Genomic DNA, 23114 nt, shown 5'->3' on the forward strand with positions numbered 1-23114 from the left:
TATCTTTATCTTAGAGTATCTGTCCACAGGGGACAGACTTCAGCTGCTCAGCCTGGGGCCCATCTATCTCCTGCCTCAATTCCACTGCATGTAAGTATAGATCACATTTTGTTTATCCATTCATCTGCCAGTGGACACTTGGATGGCTTCCACCTTTTGGCTACTCTGAATAAAGCTGCTATGGACGTAGGTGTACAAGTATCTGTTGCATATTTGCTTTCAGTTCTTTTGGGTATACACCCAGAAATGTATTGTTGGAGCATATGGTAATTCTATGTTTAATTTTCTGAGGAACTCTCATCCAGTGTTCCATAGCTGCTACACGTCTTTTTTTAAAAAAAATATTTATTTATTAGTGTTTATTTCGGTGAAATTCACATAATATCAAATTAACCAATTAAAGTGTACAAATTCAGTGACATTTAATACATTCACAAAATTATGCAACCATTGGGCTTCCCTGGTGGCGCAGTGGCTGAGAGTCCGCCTGCCGATGCAGGGGACACGGGTTCGTGATTCACAAAATTATGCAACCATCATCTCTGTCCAGTTCTGGGATATTTTCAGCACCCCAGTGGAAACCCTGTACCATTAGCTGTCACTCCCCAGTTCCCCCTCCCTGCAGCTTCTGGCAATCTGCTTTCTGTCTCCTCCTCTGAACATTTCATATGAATGGAATCATATACTATGTGGTCTTTTGTGTCTGGTTTCTCTCACTCATCATGTTTTTGAGGTTCATCCACATTACAGCATGCATCAGTGCTTCATTCCTTTTTTAAAGCCAAATAATATTCCACTATATGGAATGCATTTTGTTCCCCACTCATCTGTTGATGGACACTTGGGTTGTTTCCAACCCTTGGCTATTGTGAACAGTGCTGCCTTGGACATGTGTGGACAAGGATTTGTTTGACTATAGCTGCTTGTTTTTCCAGGTAAAGTTTTTTGGGCACTGAGCCCCGCCATTCATTTATGTGTGGCTGCTTTCATGCTACAGCGGCAGAGTTGAAGAGTGGTGTCAGAAACCGTATGGCCTAAGACGTTTACTATTTGGCTCTTTACAGAAACAGTTTGTTGACTCCTGGTACTTTACAGATACTATTCTTTTCTTGGTCACGTGTGTTTCAAATATCTTCTCCCGGTATCTGCCTTGTCGTTTCACTCTCTTCACAGTGTCTTTCGATGAACTGAAATTCTTCATTTTAATGGTGTTGAGTTGATCATCTTTTCCTGTATTTTCCTTTTATGCGTTTTGTGTCTTGTTTAAATTTTTTTCCTTGTGTCAAGGTCATGAAGCTATTCTCTTACATTGACGTCTAAAATCTTTATCATCTTGCTTTTCACATTTAAATCTTTAATACGCCCAGAGTTGGGTTTTGTGTATAGTTTCATGTTGGGTAGGCCAGGATCCTCAAATGCTTTACTTTTATTTTTTGACACAGAAACCCCATTTCTTTCTTTCTCTCTTTCTTTTTTAATGAAAGTCATCAGTGGAGCCCTTGTAAACCTGTAGCAGGATTATCCTTCCAATTTATTTCTGATGGGGGTTGTGCTCTATTGTCATTCAATTCCAATGCATTTGTTCCAGCAGAAAAAGCAGGCCAAAATGCCGCAGGCTCAGAAACCAAAGTCCTGTAAGCTTCGGGGTCAGGGCAGGAATTTGAAATCAAGGGGAATGTGGCCATAGTTAGGGAACCCCCAAGATGGCCCCCAATCATCTCTGTCTGGTTTTCAAGCCCTTGTGTAATCTTCTCCCCTTGACGTGGATTGGACTTTGTGATTCCCTTCTAACCAACAGATTATGACAAAAGTAATGGGATGTCACTTCCTGGATTAGGTTACAAAGGACTGGGATTTCTCTCTCTCTCTCTCCGATGAAGCCAGCTGCCATGTTGTGAGCTGTCCTGTGCAGAGGCCCACATGGCATTGTGTACTAAGCACTAGATCTTCATCAATATCATCACACACACTTCCCTGCTCTCTGTTCCCACCTCCCTGCCTCCCCCACTCCCCGAGGCAATCACTGCACTAGGTTTTGTGTTTCTTTTTTTGCAATCCTTCATTTTAAAAAATTGTGTTAGAATACACGTAACCTAAAATTTACCATCTTAACCATTTTTTTTTTTTTTTTTTTGCGGCACGCGGGCCTCTCACTGCTGTGGCCTCTCCCGTTGCGGAGCACAGGCTCCAGACATGCAAGCTCAGCGGCCATAGCTCACTGGGCCCAGCCACTCCGCGGCACGTGGGATCTTCCCGGACCGGGTCACGAACCCGCGTCCCCTGCATCGGCAGGCGGACTCTCAACCACTGCGCCACCAGGGAAGCCCTTCTTAACCGTTTTTAAGTGTACAGTTCAGTGGCATTAAATACATTCACAGTGTCGTGCCACCATCACCACCATCCATCTCCATAACTCTTTTCACTTGTAAAACCGAAATTCTGTACTTGTTAAACACTATCTCCCCATTCTCCTCTTCCCCCAACCCCTGGAAACCACCATTATACTTTCTGTCTCTATGATTTTGATTACTCTTGACTACCTCATATGAGTGGAATCATATAGTATTTGTCTTTTTGTGTCTGGTTTATTTCACTCAGCATAATGTCCTCAAGGTTCATCCAGCTGTAGCATATTGCAGAATTCCTTTCCTTTTTAAGGCTGAATAATATTCCATTGACCACATTTTGCTTATCCATTCTTCTGATGATGGACACTTGGGTTTCTTCCTTGTTTTAGCTATTGTGAATAACACTGCTATGAACATGGGTGTACAAATATCTTTTTGAGACCCTGCTTTCTATTCTTTTGGGCATATACCCGGAAGTGGAATTGCTGGATCATTCGGTAATTCTATTTTTAATTTTTAAAATTGAAGTATAGTTGATTTACGATGTTTCTGTATGGTGTACAGAAAAAGTGATTCTGTTATATATATATATATATTCTTATATATATATACTTTTTTAGATTCTTTTCAGTTATAGGTTATTATAAGATATTGAATATACTTTCCTGTGTTATGCAGTAGGTCCTTGTTGTTTATCTATTTTATATATAATAGTGTGTATCTCTTAATTCCAAATTCCCAGTTTATCCCCCCCCCTTCCCCTTTGGTAACCATAAGTTTGTCTTCTATGTCTGTGAGTCTATTTCTGTTTTGTAAATAAGTTCGTTTGTGTCATATTATAGATTCCACATATAAGTGATATCATATGGTATTTGTCTTTCTACTTCTGACTTACTTCACTTAGTATGATAATCTCTAGGTCCATCCACGTTGCTGCAAATGACATTATTTCATTCTTTCTAGGGCTGAGTAATAGTCCATTGTATATATGTACCACATCTTCTTTATCCATTCATCTGTTGATGGACATTTAAGTTGCTTCCATATCTTAGCTATTGTAAATAGTGCTGCTATGAACATTGGGGTGCATGTATCTTTTTGAATTAGGGTTTTTGTCTTTTCCAGACATATGCTCAGAAGTGGGATTTGCAGGATCATATGGTAACTCTATTTTTAGTTTTTTTTTTTTTTTTTTTTCAGTACGCGGGCCTCTCATTGTTGTGGCTTCTCCCGTCGCGGAGCACAGGCTCCGGACGCGCAGGCTCAGCGGCCATGGCTCACGGGCGGCAGGCGGACTCTCAACCACTGCGCCACCAGGGAAGCCCTATTTTTAGTTTTTAAAGGAACCTCCATACTCGTCTCCATAATGGCTGCACCAATTTACATTCTGTATTTTTAATCTTTTGAGGAACCACCAGACTGTGGTTATCCTTTTACATTCCCACCTACAGTGCACAGAGGTTCCAATTTCGCCACATCTTTGCCAATGCTTGTTTTCTCTTTTGTTTTGTTTTTTGATAGTAGCCTGACGTGTATGAGGCAGAATCCTCAATTTTTTAACCGTTAGTTTTATGCTTATTATTTTTAATTAATCACACAATTATCCTTAAACAAAATCTCCGTGGATGTATCTTGTATGTCTTTTGAGCTTTATAAACGTAGTGTAATGCTCTTTGAAGCCTTCTGGGGCTTTTTTTTCACTCAACGTCACACTTCATTCATGTCATTTGTCAGAATGAAGAAGCTCACTTCCTAGAGAAGAAGCCTGTCCCTCGTCCATAGGTGTGGAGTCAACTGCGGGACTCAGTGCATCAGAGCAAGACGGTTTATTCCTCACAGGGCAGCAAGCAGCATGAGCCTCAGTCCCCACGCGCCATGGGTGACACGATGGACCCCATATGCTGAGGGATACAGGGTCAAGGGCTGAGCACCTTTCGTAGAAAGCAGCAAACAAGCCAGCTTCCCTCCATCAGGGATCAAACAGTTACTCAGAAGTTATGCTGTCGGGGGACTTCCCTGGCAGTCCAGCGGTTAAAACTCCACGCTTCCACTTCAGGGGGTCACGGCTTCGATCCCCGGTTGGGGAACTAAGATTCCCGTATGCTGCACAGCTTGCGGTAAAAAAAAAAAAAAAAAAAAAAAAAGTCATGCCGAGCAGCCTATGTGCTTAGCTACGGAAACTGCTTAGTCTTGGGAGAAGTACAGGTCTGCAGTCTGGCACAGTCAGCAAGAATGTGCAGGGATGCTCAGGACCTGCAGGCTGCCTCTTCTGACGTCATGCAGACACCTGTGGCTTATCCACTTCACACCTGTATCATATTCTCCCTTTGTGAAGATACCACGACGTTGAGGCTGCTTCCAATCTTACCCACGTGCAAGAGTCTCTTGAGGGCAGAGTTGCTGAGCTATGGATTATCCCTGTGTTTGTTGTAGTTTTTTTTTTTGGATGCACTGCGTGGCACGTGGGATCTTAGTTCCCCAACCAGGGATCGAATCCGTGCACCCTGAAGTGGAAGCATGGAGCCTTAACCACTGGACCGCCAGGAAAGTCCCTTTCTTTTAGTCCTTGTGTCTCTTACTTGCAGCCAAACGCACTCATCAAACTCACTCCCAGTGATGGATCCCATGGCCCCTGCCCTGGCCACTCAAATGTGGAAACAACTGTAGATCTTAGGAGGAAACCTAAGGTAGAAACCCTAGGAGGAAACTCCTGCCTTTACCGAGGAAACCCTGTGCTGAATAAGATTCCGTTTCTGCTTCCTGATGGAGCAGAAATTCAAATTCAAATTCAGGTGTAGAAAAACGAAGCTTCATTCTTTGCACATCCAAGTTTATGAAATGAGATTTTCACCTGCTACAGCAAAAAACAAAACAAAAAACCTCCAAACATGGGGGTGTGGGTGGAACGTGAGTGTGTCCCTGGTATTTGTGTCCTAACTTGCTTGAGCTAACAGCAACAGCTGCCCGGTATCCTGGGTTCAGATCCTGGCTCTGCCCCTGGGGCCTGTTTTCCTTCTCTGTAAAATGGGACCATGGTAGTTGTAATGAGTTGCGTTCGTGGGCAAGAAGTGTATTCAGCAGTGGCTGCTCATGGTGGATGCTACGTGATTTTTTTTGCCAATAGGGGAGGGAAGGAGGCCACCATGCACCTGAGGCTGTGTGCTTTTTCTTTTTTTTTAATGTCTGCTGTTAATAAAATATTTTTACAGAGACCAAAAATTCAGAAGAGTGCAAAACATCTCAACACCATGCATTCATGACCACTTCTCATTGATTTTAAACATTTGTTCCAAGTCACATATTTACAGAGAAATGGGGGCATCTGTGCAGATGCCGGACCAACGGGATGGAATTAAAACAGACAAACAGCGTCTTGAGTTCACATTTGCAATCACATGCTAAGAGAAGTTGTGTGGAGGAAGAACCTCCCTGGACTGCGTGGCCGGGTTTGGGGGGGGTGGTCTTAGGGGGCCGGGGCCAGGGTTGGAGTCTGAATCCCCCTGGCTGTGTGGTCGGGGATGCATAGTGACCTGTGACCTGTGCCTGGAGAGAGCCACTGTGGCTGGGCGGGGGGCAGGGGGAAGATGGAGGGGGTCTTACCTAACACCATCAACTTGATTTGTCTCTTTAAAAAAAATAAAAGGCAAAGAGAAGAGCAACACGTTGTCAGTGAAAACGACTTTGGTCCTTGACAATTCTTAGGAAAGGATGTTCAGGGGACAGCAGGGGTCATGATGTGGACCAGCCCCCCACAGTGAGCTCCCCCATTCTCTGCCTGCGCAGCAGAGTTGGGGCAACTCCAGGCTGTCTCCACTCGGCCTCGTGCCTCAGTGTTCCCACCTGTAAGATGGACAGCGCTGGGCGGGACAGAAAGGTCTCTGAGGTCCCAGCTGAGAGAGGTCCCAAGGATTTCTAGTTGGCTAATTTTTTTTTTTTCATCTGTGATGGAGGCACGGCGAGGTTTCAGGCTGTGGTGCCTGAGAATCAGGACTGGGGGAGGAGACTGGGTGCCTCCTCATTTTAGGTAAATCCTTCGAGGACAGACTGGTGAGAGCCAGAGAAAGCAGGGGACCCTCTTCCTTCTAAAAACCTGTTTTTGCTTTTTCTCCCTTCTCTGTCTCTGCATCTCCCCATCTCTGAATCTCTCTCTCTCCATTTCACAGTTCTGGCTGTCCCTATCCGGCGTGATCTTACCCTCTTGATTTTTTCCCTTGTCTGTCTGTCTGTCTCCCCTTCTCTCCTTCCCTCCCTGCTCTTCTTTGTGTCCTTACTCTGTCTCTGTCCCTTCTGAGGGGGGATTGGCTCTGTCCAAGATGTCCCTCAATGTTACATCCCCCCAACCCCAGTACAAGCCTACTTTATTATTTCCCTGATCCATGGAAATCTGGGGCGAGCTCCTGGCATGGAGCAAGGTCCAAATGCAACCCCAAGACCCCACCTGGGCCCAGAACCCCAGGAAACTCAGGTGAAGTGGTGAAAGACCAAAGGTATCATCTAATGCTGAGTGGCCTTGGGGAAAGCCCTGTTCCTTGTTCCAATACAGGAACATCCTGATTTCAAGCACTTCCAGTCCCCTCTTGTCCTCTGTTCACCCTGTGCCCTGTGGCTCAGCCAGTCTGGCTGGAAGATCTCCTGAGTGCCCAGACCTGTGTGGGAGGGGGAGGCTGGTATGGACAGACACACATGTGGATTCATGGGCACACACAGAACCCCCTGCCCGAGACATAATTCAACTAGGCATCCCCTCCCTGCCATCAGCCTGTGCCTAGAGAGCCTTTCACAGACACCCCTAGCCCCATGGCATCAGAGACAGAGGCTGGGGAAGGGACAGACAGAGGAGGAGGGACAGAGGCTGGGGAAGTCCTGAGGGGGATCAGAGAGGGTTTTCTACAGAAGGGAAAATTTGTGATGAGTTTTGAGGAATTAGTAGGAGTTCTGTGGGAGAAAGAAGAGGGAGGAAATTTCCAAAACAGTTCTAGCCTGGGAGTCAGAAAGTGTCATTCCACAAATACTCCCTGAGGCTTCCTCCATGTGCCTGGGCCAGTGCTGGGGAACCCTACACACACACACACACACACACACACACACACACACACGCACGCACGCAGGCACGCGCACGTGCGCGCGCTTTGACCAGAGAGCCTCCGATGAATCTTTTGGGAAATACCTTGGCTCTCTCCGGCAGAAGCTCAGCTCCCCGTTTTCCTGCCAGTCATCCAAAAAATCTTTCAGAACCCACCTCAGATCACAGATTACCTCCCCTTTGGGTGTTGTTGGCGTTTTCAACTCCAAGTGAACCGCCCAGCCCACCTCCACCTCTTGGATGATCTGAAGTTCAAATCTGCCTCTCAGTCCTGTGATGGAGACTCCACGTTCTCCCCAAGCCACCTCTCAGCCTGTTCCTTGCCCCTGGCTGGGGCCCACCTCCCCCACCATCCTGAATGAGAACTTTCGTCCTAATCTCTGGTTCAGAAACTTCCGTCACTTCAACCTGCCTGAATTTAGAGGAACACACAAATACTTCCGGGTAAATGAGAAAACAGTGTCGCTTCTTCCAGACTCTTGTTCACGGATGGGGAAACGATTATCACAAACACACAACACTCAATTTGCACATGGCCTCCTTAGAGATGCTCAACCCCTCGGCAGCGCACAACGGGGACATCTGTACCCAGGGACCCTGGGGCTCATCTAAGGCAGAATTTTAAATATATACTCCAAAGTCTTTCCAAGAATTAATTTCAGTGTCCTGAAAGCATTTTGTCCTCTCCCCCCCACCATCAGTCCATTCTTCATGACGTAGCCAGAGGGAGATTTCAAAACCTGAAATCAGACCCTCCTCAGCTTTAAAATCTCCTGGGGCCTCCCAAGCCTCTGAAGGTAAAATCAAAACTCCTCAGGGCAGCATACAAGACCTGGTTTGATACCTCTGCAGGTGTCCCCTACCTCATCCCCATCCCCCAGTACCCCACTCACTGGCTCAGCTCTAGCCACGCCGACCTGGCTATGCTTCAGGTCAGTCTACCTCCTAGCCTTTGCACCTGCTGTTCCTGCTGCCTGGAGCTCTTGTCTCTCCAATGGGTGGTTCCTTCCCACTTTTCACTTCCAGAGAAAGCCCTCCCTCACCTTCCCCATCTGATGTAGCCTCCACCACTCCGAGAGCCCAGCTAATCCTCATCTCATCCCTCTGTTTTAAACAGCACAATCCTGTATTTATCAATCTGGCAGAAAAAAATCCCATGGTATACACACGCTGATCCAACGTGGAAAAGCAGATTCTGGGCAAAGACAAGCCGTGCCAACCTTTCCCAAAATGTTTCCCAAAATGCCTGCATGCGCTAAAATGGGGAAGTTTGACTTTGGCCAAACTGCTCCAACATCCCTGCAGGAGGGAGAGTTTCAGGCAGCTAGAGGCCCCACCTGGGGTATCCTGTGACCTGTGTGTTCGAATGAATGGATGGGATTATGCGGAGGAAGCTCCCAGCAAGTTTGTATATGTAGACACACACACACACACACACACACACACACACACACACAGCCCCACACACCCCGCTAGAGTTTCTGGTCTCTTTCTGTTCTTTCCTGACTGGAGCATTCTGGGGGAGGAAGAAGGGGTTGGGTTAGGGGACTGGGTCCAGGGAATCCCAAATCTTCACTCTTTTTTGGCGGGAGGTCAAGAGTTCTCAGGGTATCTCTCCCTGGGGTCCCACTGGAAAGGGCTGAGGGCAGGTGTTTTGCTTGGCAACCAGAGGTGGGAGGGGGCACTGGGGGTCTTGGCCCGGGGGCACTGGGGGTCTTGTCCCAGGACCCCCATCCCTTTAAGGGTTGGAGGAGGTCCCCTAAGGGGGGTTAGCAGCAATGGGGAGCTGTATCGGGTCATCCGATCTCAGCCCACCCTTCAATGGGGCACACAGGCCAAAGGGAATGGGGAGAGGGTGTGGCACTGGGACCCTCGGCATTGTCTCAGGCAGCTCTCCGGGCCTCAGTTTCGTCGTCAAATGGGTGGGTTGAACTCTACGATATGAGGATTGGGTATGTGGGGGGAAAAAGGGAGGCAAACCCCCATAGGGAAGTGGGGTCGGCGCGGGTGCCCCAGAGCCGACCCCTTGGTCTCCAGGGTTTGGGCGCCCAAGGGCGCATGTGCTTTTGAAATTCCATCCTCCCCCCTTCCCTGTTTATTTTTTGCACAAACATCAAAAGGGACTCTGGTACACCGGGGGGGCCCTCCAACCACCACCCTAGTCCCTCCAGGCCCCAGACCACCCCAGGGGGCGCTCCAGGAAGCCCTGCCCCTTGCCCAGGGCCCGCCCCTCGAGGGAGCTGAGTTCCATACTTGGCAAATTGATCTTGGGCCCCAGGGGTTGGGGACCCATCTTATGGCTTCGCCAGGGGGCAGGAGACAGAGCCTCCCGGTACCACAGCCCTGGGACCTGGCCTCCTTACTAGGGGGTGAGTTTTCCTCCCATCCCAGCTCGAGAAAGTCCCCCTAGACGCTGGAGGAGTGGCCTCAAGTAGGGGGATGTGGCTTCTTCCTTCCTCGCGCCCCACTGCCTGGCCTCCTGAGGGGGCGGAGCGTTGCCATTCACCTTTCCCCAGAGGGGGAACTACATCCAGGGCGCAGGGGCAGCCCAACCTCAGCACAGAGAGCGGAGACTCGCCCTCTGGGAGATCCCAGCGCGCGGGCGCCGCCCCGCCCCGCCCCGCGCGCTCTGCGCAGGCGCACTGGTGCCCGCCTGCGTGCCCCGCGTTAGGGAGCAGGCGCGGCCCCGCCCTCCTCGGCGGAGCGCGTGTCCGACTTAAGCTTGACGAACTCCTTGGCCACCTCATCGTTGCTGCGTTGCGATAGGATGCGCAGCACCGTGAGGCCCGTGTCGTCCATGTGGATGCGGCGGCCAAGCGGCAGCCAGCAGGCGGCGCTCCCGCGCTGGACCAGCTCGCGCAGCTGCAGCACGGCCAGCCCCACTGTGCGGTCCTCGCGCGCGAAGCAGTAGTCCTTGACGCACACCTGCAGCTCATAGCACTCTGGGCCCGCTTCGGCGCTCAGCGTGCTGCGGGAAGGCTAGGCGTGAGGACAGGTCCCGCCCACTGACCAGCCACGCCCCTACCGGTGACCCCTCCCCCGTTCCCCCCCCGGTCACGCCCACACTCGCGCATTCTGAGCTGGGGGCATTCTGAGCTGGGCCACTCCCACACTGGCCTTCTATTTTCATAACCTTCCACTTAGGCCGGGCCCATAGCCCCGCGCTAGGACACGCCCACATCAGCTGACAACGTCCATCCCCAGCATTGTCCCTGCCAAGTCTCTCCTTCCCTTCTTCCTTTTCCTCACCCAAGGATTTCCCCCATCAAACTACTACCAGCCCCCAGCCAAGCCACATCCCCACCCCCAAGAGACCCTTCCCCCAGAGTCCTCTGGCTAGGCCATGCTCCCACCCCGTGATACCAGCACCCACACTCTCAGCCAGCTGAGCTGCTGCCTCCACCACCCAACCCCAGATATGACAACAAGAAGCCCCTTTACCAGGCTCCCATCTGAACCCAAGTTCTCCCCTTGACGTGGCACCTCCCCCCTGCTCCCTAGCCTACTCTTCTTACGCCCAAGATGCCTCTCCATGTAACCCTGCCAAGATGTCTTACCATGAGTGACTACCCACTCCAGCACTCCTCCCCCTCCCCCAGGCTACGAAAGGCTACGAAGTCCCCAGTGCCGCTGGATCCTGACCTGATGCTAGCTAGTCAAGAACTCATTTCTTTCAGGCTACATGCACACCGATCCCTTGCATCTCCTTCCCAGGCTACATTCCTAGCCCTCAACTAGTTTGGCCCACCGCAGGAGACATCTGCCCCCTCCTAGGCGGCGCTCTTGTTCCCAAGTATTGCTTCAGGTGACCTGCCTCTCCAAAGTCCTCTGACCAAGAGCTCTCCCCTCACAGGACTGACCAGGCTCCTGTCCCTCAGGGGCCCCCACTTCCCCCCAGCTCTGATGCCCCCTTACCCCACTGTACTCTGTCCCCCAAGAACACCCCCCCAATGTTACCCTGCCCCAGTGAGGCTCACACCTGATCCAAAGATCCGCCGACCCTCACCCCCACCCCAGATAACCCCTCTGTACACCTTGATCAGACTTGTTTATGTTCCCCATAAATCATCTGCTCCTCTAGACCCTGATGCCCCTGACCTAGGAAGCCCCACCTAGATGTGACCACAGTCCTACCCATATGACACACATGGGCCCTCCTGGCCCCATGACCTGGACCAAGCCACACTCCACTCTTGTCCCCCAGAGCAGACTCCTCCAGATGACCTGCCCCAATAGCCCTGACAAAGTTCATTTCTGACTCGAGGAGGTCCATGCCTATGCCCCTCAGCCCCTCACCCACAAGCCTCTTGCCCCATCATGACCAACCACGCCTCTTAAACAGACCAGAATCTCCAGTCCCGGAAATGCCCCTGCCCAACATGCTCCTTCTGGCCAGACTCCTCCCCTTCATGAGCCCTCATCATGAGGTTATATCACACTCACTGCCCTCTGGGACCTGTCTGCCCCCCAAGGTGGTCACCTCCATCCTTGTGTCCCCTCACTGATGTCACTCCTGCACTAAGGTGCCTCCCTTCCCAGCATACCCACCTAGGATGTGATCCCTCCTGTTCCTGTCCCTAGGTACCACTGGCCCACCAGACATCCCTCCTGCCTAGTGGGCCCTGAGGTTCATATAGCAGATGTCCCCTTGCCATTCTCCCCTAAGCATCCCAGACTTACAACTGGAAGCTCTCATTGTACTTTGGGGCCCAGCTGTTGTTCTTGGATTTGGTCGCAAACTTGCGTTTCTTGTCACTGAGCTGGGGCCCGATGATGTTGACCTCGATGAATGGCCGGAAAATGCCAGAAGTCTGCCACTTGAGGTCATTGGCAGCCACCACTGTTGGGGGAATTAGAAGGTAAGATTGGTTAGGGTCCCCCAGTACACAGTTGTGGTTTTCAAAGCCTGTCTGAAAGACTACATTTCCCAGAATGCTTCTGTAGCCAAGTGTGGCCATATGACTAACTTCCAGCCAATGAGATGTAAGAGGAAGTGATGTGTACAGCTTTCAGGTTGTGGTTTAAAAGGCAGGGAGAATGCCCTAAACTTTCTCCTTCTCCTAGCTGCAAGGTGGGATGCTGATGGGGGCTGAGTTCTTTGGGACCCTACAGAGGAAGAAAGCATATTAAGGATAAAAGTACAACAAACGATGTCAGGTGCCTGGATCCCCAACACTGTGAAGCCTCTACATCAATTCTGGGCTGACTGTCCTCGGAGTTGCCTCAGAGAAAGCTTTATTCCATCTATCTTGTTTAAGCCACTGTTATTTTAGGCCTTGGCTAAGAGAGCCCAATCTGTGTTCTAATTAGAAAATAAAAGCCAACCAAAGGAAAGCAGAGCTGAGAGATAAAGTGGAATGAGTTCTGTAACACTCTTTGTACCTCTTCATCCAGCTATGCCTGAAGGTGGTGACTTCTGGAATTTTCAGTTTTATAAAAACATTTTTTTAATGAAAAAAATTTCTTCCTTACAGCAGTTTGAGTTTGGTTTTCTGTCTTAGAACCTAGTGCATCCTGGCTGAGGCACTCTCCCTCCCACCTCAGGTTACTCACCTTTCACTGTGACCTTGTGTTCCCCAGTTCCTGGATGAGTGAAGAGCTCTACATGGACGGAGACTTCACCCACAGGGTCTTCCACACCCGAGCCTGGGTGGGGCAGGGGAGGATGCTTGGCATGAGCTTCATTCTTTCCCACCCAGAAAAGACCTGGACTGCCTCCCACCACCATGTGCTGGCGGCACCAGGTCATCAGCCGTGACAGGGTGGCACTGAGGGTGGGCTGGGAAGACGGGTGTTCTTAGGGAGGCCAAGAATCCTGGGTTCTAGCCTTTCACTGCCTCACTGTGTGATCTCAGGCAGATCTCTTAACTTCTGTGAGCCTAATGTCCTTTTTCTCATTCCCTGTCATTAAACTCAGCCTTCATCTTTCACACCATCTTGGCAGCATCTGATACCCTGGCTTTCTGTGCCTCAGTTTCTCCTCTTGGCTGCAACAAGGCCACACTCTCCAGGTTCTCATCCTACAGAGTAGTCACTCCTTCTCACCCTCTTTTGCCATTTCCTCCTCCTCTGTTGATTTCAAACTGTTGGGGCACCCGGTGCCTTAGTCCTCAACCCCTTTTTTGTTTTCATTTCCTCCCTAAGTACTGGTACAGTGGGAAATCCTGTCAGCTCTACCTTCAAAATACATCCAGAATTTGGCCCACCTCCTTGGCCTCCAACCTGGTCCAGCCCCCATCAACCTTCTGGCTCCATCTCACACTTCAGGTATGGCTAAATTAACCATGGCTGCCCAATGAGAGCATTCCCTGGCCATGGCTGCAGTGACTGGCTCAGGAATGGTCATGTGACCCAAGATAGGCCAATAGGAGTTGTCCCTGGGCCAACTAGGCCAACCTGGAATATTGCAGTGGCCTCCTCCCTGTCTCCCTGCACCCTCCTCTCAGCTTCTTTCAATACACCAGCCAGAGAAATCTTAACTCAGATCATGTCCCTTCTCTGCTCAAAATCCTCCCATGGCTCCCATCTCACTCTGAAATAATCAAAGTCCTTTTGTGACCTGCAGTGTCACTCCTGATATGTGTCACTATTACCTCTCCTGCCTCACCTCCCTCCACTCTTACCCTTGCCACGTTGGCTCCAGCCCCACAGGCTTCCTCACTACTCCTGCAACACACTGTGATAACATGACCCAGAATCCTCAGCTCTCCTGAAGGGACAACTTGTAGAGAAATCTTTCATTTTCCCTGCCATTTCTTTTCCAATAGACCATCTCAAGTTTCCATTGAGAAATGTCCCTACCTCACCTCAGACCTTGTGGCTCCATGTCACACTTCAGGTAAGGCTAAACGAACCACGGCTGCCCAATCAGAGCATTCTCCAGCCATGGCTGCAGTGATTGGCTCAGGGATGGTCATGTGACCCAAGCTGGGCCAATAGAAATTGGCCCTGAGACTTTTGCTGTAACTCTTAGGAAAAAGTCTCTTTCTGGTTAGGCTGGCAAGGCTGACTCTACCCAATGAGGGGAGAGTCCACCTCACAGAGGTCTCAACAGAGACCAATGACCAATGGCATTGTTGGAGACTCTAGATCCAGCTATTACTGATGCCAAATCAATTCCTAATCTTTCAGTTACAGGCTCACAAATTCTCTAGTCTGCCTGAGTCAGGGTAAGGTATGCTTCAGTTTCTGGCCACCACAAGCATCCTGATTGATTAGTTCTGATGGGGATCATTGAAGGAGCAGTTTAAAAGCTTCTGTCCCCATTCCTCCCTCTGTGACTCTTGGGAAGGGCATCCTGTGGGGCCTGGGGACCTGTGACCGTCAGCACCCCCATCAGTCCCCTCCTCTGCCCCTCAGGAAGCTCCCCACACCTGGAGCACCCCATGCATGGTGGGGAGGAACAGGGGAAAAGGCAGGGGTGGGTGTGGGGAAGGAGAACGGGTCAGTCCAAGGTTGACCGGGTTACCTGTCTCTGGGCGGAAAGTGACCGAGGCTCAGGGGGCAGAGGGGCCTGAAGACCCTGCACCCCCTCATCTTCGCTGCCCACCCCAGGCTGCCTTCCTTGTCATCTCAGGCTCCCACCCCCCGTCACCCAACCAGTCACATGCTCAGCCTCACCCGCCACCCCCAGGCTGATGCTTCACAGCAAGCTCAATCCGGGCCAGACTGAGGGGTGCCAGGGGAGAGTCGGACAGTGGTGGGTGGGGTGAGGGGTCAGATCATGGCCAAAGCTAGTAAGAAGGGGGAGGGGGGCAGTGCTGGGCACCCCCATCCCGTGGTTTGCTGGCTCCAAGGGGAAGGGTCTTTCGCGGGCTTCTCTGTGCTTTCCCCAACCCCATCCCCACTCCCCAAGTCCTGGACACCCCCTACAGGGGAAGATTCCTTGGGCAAAGGGCTTAATCTCCTCTGAGACTCAGCTTCCTCATCTATGGAATGATGGACGCCCTGTGGAGCGACCAGGAGGAATGTTTTTGAGAATCCCTGAGAAATGCTTGGCACAAGGGCTGACCCAGAGTTAGAGCCTAAAAAATGTTGGTTTTCTATGCTCGGAAAAGTGACATCAATAATAATCATTATCATAATAATCATACAAACAATAATAATAAAACAACTAACAATTGTTGCCAGCTAGTACATGTCAGGAACTTTCCTGTCAGGAAAGTCTCAGGGCTGAATTTAATTCATCTAATCCTATGAATTAGGGTCCTTGACTGCTCCCATTTTACAGATGAGAAACCTGAGGCTCAGGGAGGCAGCCTGTTGCCAGAGGCGCCCAGCCACGGAGTGGCAGAGCTGTAATCTGAGCCCGCTCTTAACCGGGCAGGCGACTGTCCGGTGGGACCCGGGATCTGGTTTAAGAGAAGCACCTAGGGAGAAACGAATTCCGACTCGAATCGCTTCTCCTTCCCATGTGGAACCAGCAAGCCGTCCTTCCCCCTTGTCCGCCTCGGCCCCCTCGCAGCCAGTCGGGTCTGGGCGGGGCCCCGCAGGCCTGGGAGACGGAAGGACGGGCCTTTTACTAGCCGGGCCGGGAGGGGCGCAGGCACCGGGCACCGGGCGCGGGTGGGCGGCGGAGGCACATACCCTTCTCAGGATAAATGTCTTCACTAAGGGTAAACCTAGTCCCTTTTCCACCATGGACTAATCACGGTGGGGAGGTGGAGAAAGGAGGGAAGGGAGGAGTGGTGGGGGGATAGACGAGCGAGCGAGAGGCGAGGATGGAGGGCGAGTGTGCGTGACGGGGGAGCAGGGTAGGCGCGGAGAGGGGGCGGCGAGTGAGAGGGAGGAGAAACAAGAGAGAGAGAAACGTCAGCTGCAGACGGACAGACGGACAGCCTCCTGCTCCGGGGGGACACCAGGGACACTAAAAGCAGCAGCGTGGGCTGGGCACGAAGCCGAGGGCCCTAGGCCCTGGGCTGACTCGGGGGGAAGGGGGCCGCTTGTGGCCACAGGGTTTAGCTCCCCTCACCCCGGCCTCCTCTTCCACTGCCGGAACTAAACCTGGGTCAGCGGCCAAACTTCTCTCCCTTGTCTGCACTCTTAGGGCCAATTTTGAAAAGGGTGGTCCGCAGGGAGGGGAACTAGGACCCTGGAGTTCTGCCCCCCCAGCCCCAGCTGCTGTGTGCGAACTCAGAGAGGGACAGGAGACAGAGGCAAGAGAAGAGAGAGAGAAAGAGAGAATTTGAGAAATGAGAACTCCCTCTCCGTCCGCCCCCTCCAGGTTGGGGTCCCTCCCATCTCTGGGGCTGTCATTCCTTAGCCCCTGACAGTACAGAGGTCCCTCCCTGGGATACTTTCAACCATTCCCCCAGAGGTCCCTCCCCGGGAGCTGCCAATCATTCCTTGGCCGCATGACGTCAGAGGTCCCGCCCCTGCCAGAGCTGTCAATCACTCTTCAGTCAATGCCGTCACAGGTCCCGCCCCCAGAGATGTCAACCACTCCCTGGAACCAGGGCGTCGAGGTCCCTCCCCTAAGAGCTGTCAATCACTCCCTAGTCCTGGCCGTCAGAGATCCCTTACCACAGCTTTCAATCACATCCTGACCCCATGACGTCATGGATTTTCCCAGGAGAGGTCATCCCCTCCTGGCCCAATGACGTCAGAGGTTCCGCCTCTACGAGCTGTAGATTGCTCATTGGCCTGGTGACACCATGGAGCTCAGGTGCGCCCCAGAGCTGTTAATTCGTCCTGGACCCATGACATCACTGAGGAGGTGAGTCAAAGGGGCTCGGCTGCCCCTGCGGGCGGGGATTGTCATCGCGTTAACCAGTGGCTCCTTACCCTGGGCCGACTGCGTCTGCACGAATGTCTTGATGAGCAGGTCGGTGGCCTGCGTGTAGAGGGACAGGGCATAGCGCAGGGACTGCAGGTCTGGACTCTTCTCCAGGAAGGTTTTCTTGAGGCCAACGCCACCCGCATGGAAGTATTGCTGTGGGGAACAGGGTGGAGAGAGGTAAGGCTGGCAGGACCCCCTACCCGCGCATAAGGCTGGGCAGCCCCAACTCCCCCTCCCCCACTCTGCTGCCTTCTGCTGTGATACTCCATGACAGGGCAGATCTTCAGAACACCCAGGTCCTGCTATTCCCTCACCTCCACCCCTGCCCCAAACACGCCTGTGGGCTTCCAGCACCCTCAGAATAACACCCATGCCCTGCACCCCTCCCAGCCTTCTTTCCAAAAGTCTTCCCTAGAACATACCTGCCTCAGGGCCTTTGCACTTACTATGCTCAGTGGCAGGAAGGCCCTCCCAGCCCCACCCCCACTCCCTATTTTGCCAGGGCTGGCTCCCTGTCTTTCTTTGATTAAGGTTTCAAGGAGTTTTCCTTAACCACCCCAACTTAATGTGTTGCCAACCCTGTTGTGCTGTAATTCTCCATTTCAACAAAACATTTCCTTCAGAGTAGTTTTCACGCTTTTTATTTCATGGAGACCACAGCCCCTTTCATGTCTCCATGTTCTTGCATGGACTGGTTCCCTGCCTAGAATGCTGTTGCTTTGCCTTGTGAATTTCTATGCATTCCTCAAACCCCACCACCTCCTACATGCCTTCTAATCCAGAAAGCCCTTACTGCCCCCTCCCTGGGCTCTCCCATCTTTTCTTCTACCCTGTCCTGACCCCACAGGGCTGGGGATGTCTACATCCAGCCTGGGGCTCCTCAAGTCCCTGCCATCAGCCAGCCTAGAGCTGACACAGAAGGGTCATCAGGGAGTGTTTATAAATGGAATGAATTAATGTGGGTTTGAGCCTAGGTCCATGTCCACACCAGCCACACCCTCTGCCTGCCCCATCTGGGATGGGCAGGGGTGTGGCCTCTCACCTTGACAGTGTCCAGGGCCAGCTCAACAACTGCACACTGCTTCGGGGTCAAGCTCTTGGCTTCTTCTCGTACCATGTGGTCCTGGATGGATGGAGAGAGTGTCCAGGTGGGCAGAGCAAATTCTGCCTTGGGGATTTGCCTATGGGTCTCATCCTTGCTAAACTCTGAGGAGCTGGATAGTGGGTCTGTCTTTTCATCATTGTGTTCCCAGTGCCTAGCATGTGTCTGGCACACAGCAGGTGCTCAATAAATATTTGTCAAATAAATTATTTGTATTCTTGATCAAGCTGTATCTGAAGCTGAACCTTGCACCTCTTTTCAATACACTGAGCAAATACATTGTGATTAAGCCAGTCTGAGTAGGGTCTCTGTCCTTTGAGCCTGCAAAGCATGCCACTATTCTGGGACCTCTTCCCTAAGAAGCCTCCCACCCCAATCTCCTGCCCCCATCCCTGGCCTCACCTTGAGTTTAGATAGATGACCCAGCTCCTTGGCTGCATTGAAGATCATCTGGGTTCCCTGTAGGTAACAACAGACATAACCCGGGTGAGGGTGGGGGGTCCTTCTGCCCAGTGCCCAAGCCGCCACTGACACCCCAGCCCTGGACGCCATCTTGGTTCTTGTCCAAAGGCTCTGGGCAGGGCAATGGTTGTGTCCTGGGGACAGAGGTCTGGAGCGCCCCAGGAAGTGCTGAGAAGGAGATGGTGACCTTGTCTCCAGAAATCTCAGTCCCGTGGGGTGCTGCCCATCTTGCCATCTCCACCATGACCCCAGGTTTTTGGGACAGAGAAGAAAACAGAGAGCAGGCTGTGATGGTGTTTGCGGGTATGGGTGGGGCTTACCAGCCCCAAGTCATGGAGCCTTGAGAAAACTATGGGATGGGCTCTGTGGAGTGAAAACCACTACCCACCATGGGCCCATTCCCTCTGTAGAAGAATTTCCCCAGTAATCTGGGGAGCCTGTTAATCTGACCTTTTAAAGGAAGAATCCTCCCCCTTAACACACACATCAGTACCCGCCCCCACTCCTCCCCAAAACAGACATCAGCAATATGACATCCTGGTTATGGCTCCAGTGAACCAGGTGGGCATGGGTTCAATTCCCAGCTCTGCTCTGTGGCCCTGGGCAAGTCATTTAACCTCTCTGACCCCCAGTTTTCCCATCTTGATGGGGGAAATCATATCCCAGCTTAGCTGGGACTAATCGTGTCTTTGTTCAGTGTTCACGGTTCTTATCACTTGGTCTCGAGGTCACGGGCAGTGTTAGGGGAGACGGGGTCGTGGCCTGGAAGCTACATGTCCTGCCTCCTCCATCACTATGTTGGGTGACCTGAGGCATGCCCTTGGCCCTTTCTGGGCCTCAGTTTCCTCCCCTGGCTAATAGGGGCACCTACACTAGCTTAGGGGATAACAGCTGTAGGGGGAGCTGAGTATCAGTGAAGTTATGAGTCCTGAATTACTGGGTCCTGGGGTGGTCAGGGGGTCCTAGGCAGGGCTAGACAGGGAGGAGGGCCATTTACAGTTGGGATGTTTGGAATCACGTTGATGCTTTTCCAAGCTGGCCAGTGGGATCTGGTCACCCTGCCACTACTGGTAGTATTATTAGCATCCTGGCTGTCGCTACTCTTATTACTTGTCTGTGATTCCCCAAGGCTGTCACAAGGCACAGTTACTCGGGAGCCCAGCCTGGGCCTTGGTTTCCCCTGCAGCACCCTCCTCCCCACCTGCCACCCTCCGTGCACCACCCCTCACGAGCAAGCCAGACAGACAAAGGAAGAAGAGACCAACAGACAGGGTCACGGTACACCCCCAGATGGCATGGATCACAGAGGTGGAAGAAGGTACGGGGTGGGGTGGGGGGTAGGTAGGAGTTGGGGTGGGAGCCAGACAGACAGGGAGAGGCTGGTCTTACATCTGAGTGGCTTGGCAATTTCACCCTGCCCTGTGGAGAGAATCAGGCGAAGGTCAGAGTTCGGGTGGCTGCTGAGAGGATACTCAGTGGGACTTCCCTGCCCCCTCAAAGCACAGCCCACGAGCTCCCTCCCAGGTTCTGGGTCTAATGCTGGACCCCCTCCCGAGCTAGGCACCTTCCCTTGTCCTCTGTGGGGACCTGGGGCCAGACTCTGGACTGTCAGGAGACTAGAATCAGCCCATCACCTGGGGACAGGTTCCCAGTCCCACAGTCAGCCTGCCCCGAGATGGGGTGCCTTGGGGAGGGGAAAGAAGAGAAGGCTCAGGGTCTCTCCTCCCCCAGCTCCCAAGACCTTACCCCAGCAGGCCTGACTCTAAAAGAAGCGTACTAACAGGTATCACCAGTTCACTCAACACACAGACACACACGCAGGCACATCCATGGGTGTGCAGAAAGTTTATGCACACACAAACCCCCAGATCAACAAACGAAGACACACACATGTGCAGAAGAATTCACAAGCTAAAATACACACGTGCACTACTAAACACTTGCACGCACGTGCACAATTACACACATAAACCCACGCACTCTCCCCCCCACCCAGGGATGTATATACATGTATACGGTGCCTGACATATTGCATGTGCTCCCCAAAGGGCTGGATGAGTGAGTTGGGAAGCCCTACAACCCATGTTCATGAAGTGGAGACCCCACTTGTGTGCACACAGGCATGATAGCTCCTGTATGACTGCGTAGCAAGGGCAACTGTTCACGTGTTTCCACGGCTCCTATCTCCTTATAACGAACACCCATTAGAATAAACAAAACAAAACAAAACATGTCTCAGTCCAGGGCAGTTGTCCAGTGTCTGGGCCCTTCTTGAAGCCACAGAATTTCAGCTGAGCCCAGGGCTGGGATAAGCCCTTTGGGTATTGTCGTGAGAGGGCAGGAGCTGTTTGCACACAAACACGCACACACACTCTAAGCCATGTCCCTGGGGAATCACTTTGTCTCTGACTTCTGGTTTTGTGGGACTTCGTTAGGACACCCTCCTCCTACCCATGACCCCCAGCTGGCCTTTCTGCCCATGCAAATGGACACACACATACACACACACACCCAGACACCAGAGCTTGGGACCTCAGTGCAGACGAGGCCCTCATTACCTTTTCTAATCCCTTGCCATGTTTTCTCAAGAGGTTGCCCTGCAGAGACAATGTCACAAGGTGATCAACCTAGCAAGCTGTGTGGGATGGGAATCCAGAGTGATAACACGTACTCATGGGGACAGGAAGTAAAGGGCATCTGCACTGCAGATGGGCTGGTAACAGGGTTGCCGGGGGAATTGTGTGTGTGCCTTAATGACTGACTCTTAAAAAGGGCAAGAGAGTAAGAGAGACAGGAAAGAGAAAGAGCTAGAGAGAGAGAAGTTGCTGCCAAAACATAATCCATTTACATTTACTGTATATATGAGGCTCTTGGTTCTTGAGTCAACAGGAAAGCAAATAGGCTCCATATTCAGACAGACCTGAATTTGAATCCTGATTCTGGCATATATTTACTATGTGGCTTTTAGCAAGTGACTCTCTGAGCCTCAGCTTTCCTCATCTGTAAAATGGGAATAATAACATCCTTCTCACTCAAAGGGTTGTCATGAAGGTGAGCTGAAACCACAGCTATGAGGTCTGGAATTCAATAAATGTGAATTCCCTTAGCTCTCTACCCACAAAGGCATTGTCTGTAGTTGGGTACGCTGCCACCGTGTAGTTACAGCCAAAGACCCACACTGCAGCCACAAGAAGTGAGATGAGCACTAGCAAACTTTTGACAAGGTGAAATCTTGTAACAGCCTTGTCTTGCCTATAAAAGAGGACTCTAAAGTGGTTTTAACTGATCTCTGCCCTCCTATGTGTCTACATACTACCACCACCACCAATAATATTAGCTCTAATTTAGTGAGCACTGCCTCAGCCTGTCACTGAGTCGAGCACTTTAATGCATCATCCTATTTGGTTCTCACAACAACACTCAGAGAGCTGCTACAATTAACCTCTTTTTCCAGACAAGGAAATGGAGGTTGGGAGGTGAAGTGACTTCCCAAGGTCACAGAGAGAATGGCTGGGCTGAGATTTGATGCCATGTCTGCCTGACACCAAGGAGTCACAACATCGTCCCCCACCTGGGTGCCTGGGTGTGTGTCTGGGATTCTTGTGTGTTAGTATGTGTGGTGGAAGTGGGGTGAGCAGGGCTGGTGGTGGGGTCTGCACTGATCAGCTATACAGACCGGGGTGGTGAGGACCTGTATTTTGGGTGGCTACTAACAGTTCAGAGCTGAAAAGAGAGGTCAGAGGAGCTCCATTGACTTTGAACTTCCTTCTAGCTTTGGGGACCCAGATATCCTGGTGGTGTCTGAGCACGGGAGTAAGGGCGAATTCTAACTAAAGGATGTGGGCAGATGTGAAGGTGCTGGGCTCAGGTTTTGGGAGGCGGGAGGCCCCTCCTTCGTACTGATAATTGGGGGTGGGCGTGGCCTCCCTCCCTCCCGGCCCCGCCCCTCCCCATGCCCCGCCCCAGACAGACACAGGCACATCTAGGCGGGAGGTGGGACAGTGGATGGGGGGCCAGTGGGTGAGGAGGGGGCGCTGGGTGGAGGGGTGCAGCCACGCGGTGGGCCGAGTCCAGACACAGAGCGGATGGACAGACAGACAGACAGAGGGGCCTCTACTTACGATCATCTGTCAAGGGGTGCAGCCACGCGGTGGGCCGAGTCCAGACACAGAGCGGATGGACAGACAGACAGAGGGGCCTCTACTTACGATCATCTGTCAGCCGTGATGGGGGCAGGGCGGTGGGGGAGGGGGGAATAAGTCACCATAAGTCTCCAGGGAGGCCAGGGAAGGGGCGGAGAAGGCACCGAAGGACGGACCCCCGGACTCCGTGCCCCAGCCC

General features: G+C 51.8%; 1 protein-coding gene across 4 annotated transcripts in view; it reads right to left on the bottom strand.

Annotated features, from left to right (window-relative positions):
* Positions 1 to 10098: 10098 nt before the first annotated feature.
* UNC13A (unc-13 homolog A) overlaps positions 10099 to 23114 on the bottom strand; it is a 65905-nt gene continuing 52889 nt past the window's right edge. For 2 of the 4 annotated variants that reach the window (XM_055080612.1, XM_055080611.1), the window contains exons 35-42: positions 21332 to 21370; positions 20163 to 20192; positions 18714 to 18770; positions 18252 to 18332; positions 17215 to 17362; positions 12985 to 13077; positions 12112 to 12271; positions 10099 to 10399 (exon numbers count right to left, since the gene is read on the bottom strand). In XM_055080612.1, coding sequence (XP_054936587.1) covers positions 10099 to 10399; positions 12112 to 12271; positions 12985 to 13077; positions 17215 to 17362; positions 18252 to 18332; positions 18714 to 18770; positions 20163 to 20192; positions 21332 to 21370 — 909 coding nt within the window. Of the gene's footprint in view, positions 10400 to 12111; positions 12272 to 12984; positions 13078 to 17214; positions 17363 to 18251; positions 18333 to 18713; positions 18771 to 20162; positions 20193 to 21331; positions 21371 to 22981; positions 22988 to 23114 lie in introns of all 4 variants that reach the window. The other 2 variants (XM_007116895.1, XM_055080617.1) reach the window with 2 other exon arrangements.

Source organism: Physeter macrocephalus, chromosome 2, assembly GCF_002837175.3.
Source record: "Physeter macrocephalus isolate SW-GA chromosome 2, ASM283717v5, whole genome shotgun sequence".
NCBI lineage: Eukaryota > Metazoa > Chordata > Mammalia > Artiodactyla > Physeteridae > Physeter > Physeter macrocephalus.